The sequence below is a fragment of the Pezoporus flaviventris genome, unplaced genomic scaffold (genome assembly GCF_033815535.1).
Source record: "Pezoporus flaviventris isolate CSIRO_AGI_PZ_B2104156 unplaced genomic scaffold, CSIRO_AGI_Pfla_v1 ptg000036l, whole genome shotgun sequence".
Lineage (NCBI taxonomy): Eukaryota > Metazoa > Chordata > Aves > Psittaciformes > Psittacidae > Pezoporus > Pezoporus flaviventris.
This window is the reverse complement of record NW_026892584.1, coordinates 36,388,968-36,395,592: the sequence shown is the minus strand read 5'-3', so window position 1 is coordinate 36,395,592 and position 6,625 is coordinate 36,388,968. Positions and strand designations below refer to the sequence as shown.

At 40.1% G+C, this 6,625-nt stretch overlaps 1 protein-coding gene across 1 annotated transcript in view; it reads right to left on the bottom strand.

Annotated features, from left to right (window-relative positions):
• Positions 1-698: 698 nt before the first annotated feature.
• CUNH14orf132 (chromosome unknown C14orf132 homolog) overlaps positions 699-6,625 on the bottom strand; it is a 39,383-nt gene continuing 33,456 nt past the window's right edge. The window contains exon 2 of the mRNA XM_061463921.1: positions 699-2,439. Within this exon, the coding sequence (XP_061319905.1) occupies positions 2,215-2,439 (225 nt within the window). The 3' untranslated portion in view covers positions 699-2,214. The remainder of the gene's footprint in view (positions 2,440-6,625) is intronic.

Genomic DNA, 6,625 nt, shown 5'->3' with positions numbered 1-6,625 from the left:
CTCACCACCAGCCAAACAGCAACTCACCCACCAGGCCCGACCAAGCACCGACCCATACCTCCTCCAACCCTGCAGTCTCCCAGCCCTTCCGGCCAACTCCCAGTTACATCCTGGGCATGACGTGCTGTGGTATGGAATACCTCTTTGGTCAGTTTGGGTCAGGTGTCCTGTCTCTGCTTCCTCCTGGCTTCCCCTCCTCCCTGGCAGAGCATAAGGCTCACAAAGTCCTTGGCCAAACCAAAACATCGCTATCAGCTCTGTTCCCGAGCCGAAAGTCAAAACACTGCACTGCACCAGCTACCAAGAAGGAGAAAAATGACTGCTACTGCTGAACCCAGGACATCCTAGCACAGATCTTAGCTGTCCTCAGCCATCTTCACAAAATTTTGCATCCAAACAAGGAAATAACTGCACACACAGAAGCTTAGTTCCTCAAGTGAGCTGTCAATGTTTTTCTCATCCTCAAAATAACTTTGTTTCTTTTGTCTCTGCTCCCCTCTAGCTCTGTTTGCATCTTGCCAACTTTAAAGGCCAGTTTATAGGGTCGAAAAACAATATACATAGTGATAAATGGTTATAAATACTCATTTGAGGCATGCTGCTTTGATTCAAGTAACTGTCCACCAGCCCTGCAGGAAAATGGGTTTAAAGAGAAAAGAAGAAAATCCAACCCTCTCTCCACATTCAGCAGCATTTAGTCCAGCCTCAAGATCTGTGACAGGCAAGTGTCAAAAATAGTCTCTGTGCCTGCAGAAACAGCCTTCTGGAATTTCTGGGTAGTAGCTGTATACGACAGAAAACCGGTACATGCAGACATAGATGAAGAATTCGTCTGCTACTCTCAACGTGCAGATGTTTAATGTATTTGTGCTTATTTTTTTAAGAGGGAAGAGGCAGATCTCCTACAGAGGTGATTATTTTTTTCTTCCCACAGGATTTTATGATCTCTGAAGCAAGGAAGGCTACAACTTGCTTTGAAAAGATATAGCTCTTGAAAAGGAACTGCTTGTGGGAACAACACAGTGAAAATGTTGTCACCCAACAGAACAAATCCAAGTGATAATTGGAGTTGCTACCTAAAGCAGGCTATGTAAAAATCACTTGCAGAAGCCTCATCAGTACACAGAGACATCATAATACTGAAATATAAGCACTTGTGTATCTGTCACTTACTACCTTTTTTGTGCTGTTTCGATCCCAGGACATACCTGACTCTTGTGCTCACTCCTTTGTGAGCACAGAAGTGTCAAATCTTTCTTTCAGTTCTATTTTTCTCATCGATATCTTTCACTATTAATCAGGCTTTGCAGTTTTCCCACATTTTTTTGATACACCAATAATCTTATGAAAATACATGGCTGTTGTAAAAAATCTGGAACAGTGAAACGATCTGAAAAGCATGGTATTTGGCCTCTGATTCCTGGGAGAGACATGTCTATGAACCACTGCAATCCAGTACCTCCAAACAGAAATGGGAGCTTGTACTGCTGTTTAACACTTGCTCCCCTGAAGTGCAGCAGGTCTGCAGACCAGCCACGCCTTGCAATAGCTGTGTCTCCCCCTGCAAACAGCAGACAGGTTTAGCATCAATTCTTGTATTTTCAGATCCAGCAATTGACAGTGGAAGGCAAGTGTTAGATAACACACATTTGCCTGTCATAGCTTTCAGATTCATGAACTTGAACACAGTGTATGCACATGCTGAACACTCACACATGATGAACACGTGATTCCTCAGAACTATGCCAATGCCAGCCATTTAGTCCACCTGGAAAACCAAGATGTCCAGCAAACATGATATAGAACAATGTCATACAGCATTACACCACAGTAAAAACTGCACAAAAAAAAGCTGACAAAATGCAGCAGAACTGCTGGAAAAATCTAAATAGTAGAAAACAAGCACTTGTCTCTGTAAGTGTCACTTTGTATGTATGTTGGCCTCTCTTTCATTACATTTCTATACAAAACTGATATTGGCTCTGTTCTCAGTGAAAGCTCTCACCTCCACACAACTTGCAATTGCATCCAAACTTTCTGCCATCGAGATTCAAGATGATTAACTTGCATTTCATTTCCATGACTGCAGCTGCACTTAACCAACAATGTCCCTACCTATATGTATCTATAGATATACATGTATATATACACACATACACATGACAAATACTGTTGCAGTTATCCTTTCTTCCAGTGTTTGGAGTGACAGTCATCCTAGAAGGTGAAGGCATACACCACTCCCACAACCACAATATTTCCAATTGTTGCTATTATTGCAATCCATAACAATATGGCATCATTTGAAGAACGGGATGTCTCTTCTGGTGGATTCTGCGCAGAAGAAGCTGCATGGACGTTGGCTGATGAGTTAAACAAGGAGTACTCTGTACTAAAGTCCTCGTTGGGTGAGTCCATAAAGGCTCCTCCCATAACAGGAAGCTGTGAAGAAAGATATGGCAAAATTAGATTGAAGGCTAATATCTGTATTTGCTTTGTCTCAAAATTATTACAAAAGGCTAGCCACTAGCAAACCTGCAAAATTACTGAGATTTCATGGTACTTGGTGCTAACCTGTCAGAAATACTACCGGCACACACTTTACAGTATTTTTTTTCCATTTCTGTTAGGATCAATATTATTGCAGAAAACCTATGCATATGTGGAATGTACATAAGAGCATGAAGGCTCCAAGTCAGCCTAAATAATGATACACATTTAGAAAGAAGTGGGTTTGTTTTTTTGGCATTATTAATTTTATTTTTTCTCAATAGGGATTTTTTCTACAGTTGAAACCCTGTGGCTCTGTAACAAAATAAAAATCCTTCATGCTCTTATATTAGTAGTAATAGATTATAACCTCAGCAGTAGTGTTGAAATCACCATGGTCTATGAGTAACAGAGGAACCAGCCTTGCCTTCATTCAGCCACATCACAGAAGACTGGTATACCATCAGCCCTAAATTACCATGTCCAATACTCACTGGGCAGAAAAATCAATCTCACTTAACACCCTGGCCTTCAACTATCGCACTACATTTTGACTCTTCCAGTAACCTCTCCCTTTGGTACTAAACTATACATCCTCCCTGCTGTGTGCTAAACAGAGCAGGATTCAAGGATAAATCACTTCTTTCCATCCACAGTGGTTGCTGTAATCTGCAAATTAGAGTAAGGAATTTTAAAAGCTTAAGAATAAAGTAACTATTTTTGCTTGCTATCTATAACATATTACAGAGATATGAAAGACACTCTCTTTCAAAGCTGACTACTGAACAAGTTTTAGCTGTACTAGAAAATATCATGTCACATTCAAAATTAAACAGAGTGATGAAAGACCACAATGGGTATGTGATACTACTTAATCCACATTAAATAAAATTATCTGTGAAATCAAATATGATTAGACAAAAGCAGTTTTCAAGAAACCAAACAGGAAATTTCCAAAGTGAAGTCTGATATATTCTCCCTGAATCCAAAATTTTTGCTGCTAGATTCCACGCAGAATATGCTTTAAAGAGAGCAAAAGCTTCCATTTCAGAAGCAGCCCAGCCTGATGTTTTGAATCCAATTCCACTAGCCTTTTTTATGTCTTGCAATTTGATAAGGAGAACACTGCACAGTTTAATCAGGATTTTTTTTTATGTAGAGATTGCCATAAAAGGCAATTCTGACTTCAAACCTAAAGTGTATTTACACAGTGTTGCTGCCATTAACAGCTCTGTAAACACTAGTTAAAGACCTTTGCAAGAAATGACAGGCACACATTAACCAAACTGGCAACAAAATACTCAAAGTGAGGTTGCTTGGCTACTTAGCAAAACACATTAAGGGTATCAGCATTTAGGACTGTCAATTCTGCAAAATCTTTCAACTAGAGCAAATATCCAAAATAGAGAGGTACACATGTATGTTCATGTGCCCAAGACAGTGGGAGGTTGTGTGCGCTCTTGTGAGTGATACTGGGGTTTTGGGCCACACATTCTGTGCTCTCAGAGAGTTATTTGAAGTGACAAGCTTCCACCCTGTTAGACTTGACGCTGTCACAGAGGAAGGGAGCATTTGTGTAGCAGCACAGCTACACACCAAAGTCCAAATTATGTCACATCTGAATCTCCTCATACCAACAAGCTGTTTGCACCATCTGAGGGGAACACATGGTGAAACAGCTCATCTGAATCTCCAAAAGGGTTGCCATGACCCAATATAAAGCGCTGACACTCAGCACTTGGCACGGGCTCTTTATGTAAAACTGATTTCCAGCTTTTCTGTTTGTAGGTCAGTAGCACTTCACCTCAGATCTGGAAATAAACCTTACTACCAACTTCTCGTTTGCAGAAGTCATCTCTTAGTAAATGCATATTTCCCACTTCTCACTGCCAAAATGGCCTCACATAAGAGCACATGAATCGAAAGTCCATCTCCCCTGTGTGTTGGCTCCAGCAGTGGCCATGAACAGATGCTTAGGAAAGAAGCGAACACCAGGATAAGCATGTCTGATACTACACCTTAGCAACTCACAGCCTCCAAATGTTTTCACTTTAGGAAATTCATAAGCCAGATGTTATTGCTATAGATTTAATAACTCAAAGTATTCTGCTACCTTTAACTTCTCCAGCCTCTACCTGCGCTCATCTAAAGCTGAGCATCCTTCTCAGTCTGGCCTCTTACTGCCACTTAACAGTCAAGGTGGCCCAGTGATTGGAGTCACATAAATCATCCTTGGGAGATATCATCTCTTCACTGGAGAAAGGGAAGCATGGATTATTAATATCAACCAGCAATCTATCTTTTAGGTAGATTAACTTCTGGAAGATGAATCTAACCATCAGTCTTGATGTCTCTGTTCTCCAAAAAGGTACAGTACATTCCCCCTGCAGTCTTATTTGAGATATTACATTAAAGGCTGTGAGATATCCAGACCCAACACTAGTGGGAGCTGTGAAGTGCCTGTGATAAACGGCGGAAGACAGAAAGCCTACCATGCTTTCTGGGCTTGGTCTATTTGTCCATGCCTCTACAAAACAAATATACACCAATTTACATCAGCCAAAAACTTCATCCATGTCATTGCTATTATAGTGAGCTGCAGTCTGCTTTAGCTTCAGAGGACTTTTCTAGTTCTGTCAAAGCTGTGCAGAGCCTGTGCCACCCTCCCCAAGAGCACTAGATGAGAGGGCCAGAGGAAAGGGTTAACTGGGAAACACAATGGTGAGGGACACAGCAGGAGCAGATGGCAAGGGGGGATGCTGTAGTACTGTTTGGAAATTAAACTCTTTTCCTAGTGACTATGTCAATATTGTTAAGTAGCACTAATAGTACATTGCTTGCTAAATGGCGCCTGGGACTGGTGATGAAAGAATTCAAATAATTAAATAGCAACAGGAAGAAAACCAAACAGCAAAATGTCAAGTGGTAATGAGAACACCCACTGTGCTGAATACCTCCTACTGACAAGCGAGAGGATGCATTTAGGGTCACAAGGAAGAAAACAAGGCTGTTGAGCAGTTAAGTGACATAATTTCCAGTTAGCAGAAAAATCCTATTTTATAACCAGAATGATTCACATGAAGGTAAAACAACATGTTGGGTACCAGTCACTGGTACTCTAAAAATGATAGGTTTCTTAAGTTGGATCACACAAAATCCATCACTTAGCAATAATATTGTGCTGTTTCTTTGAGAATCAGGTTTCCATCATTTTTTTCAGTCAGCTACAGAAGCATAAAACTTACTCTACCTTATCAGGAACCCAAGCTTGGCATAGAGATTTGAAAGCACAGCTGAATCTTCTAGTAGCCATTTTTCAGAAATTAGGAAAACTCAGCAGCAGCTTGAACAACTGTGCTACATCCTGGTTCTGTCCTCACCATACACCACTTTGGGAATGGGATGCTGACAGGTGATATGTCACCCCAGCTCAGATGTTTTGTAAAATCCCTGCTGTTACTTCAGAATATTTCATTTTTTTTGTGTTTCTTTTGGCTTGTATTTTAGATAGCATATTTTTATATGTTGACATATTCTGAATACATAAAGTGGAATTATTATTTCCTTCTGCCCTGGCAGCATGTGATCACTGCAGTGCATATTTGTGTCTGAAAACCTTCTAGTTGCAATCACAAGTCAATCTAACAGAGTTGCCAAAGATGGCAACAACATACAGGTTTGCACAAGCATCACAAACATATTTTAATTTTTAAGCTCTTTTTAAATATGTTTTGCACTAAACAGATACCCCAATTGACCAAAATTTTCCCCATGCTAATTCTCTTCTGTCACACAGAAATGTGCATATATATATATATATATATATATATATATATATTCTCCTCATTTAAAGCATGCACTATTATGTAAAAGAAGATGTCCTGGCTACTATTTATTTACTGATAATCTCTAGAGAACCAAGTTCTTCTGTCCACCATTTGACAGAATATCACCCTATTACTTAGAATATGAAGACTGCTTACACAGTGATAATCAGGACAGTTAGCCCATGTACACTGCAAGTGGATTAGTTTAAACACATTAAGACCCCATACAACCAAAATTAAAGGGCACCTAAGGCAACCCTATTTAATTTAATTAAATAGGTCTAATTCTGAAGAGGGAGGATCCACACAAG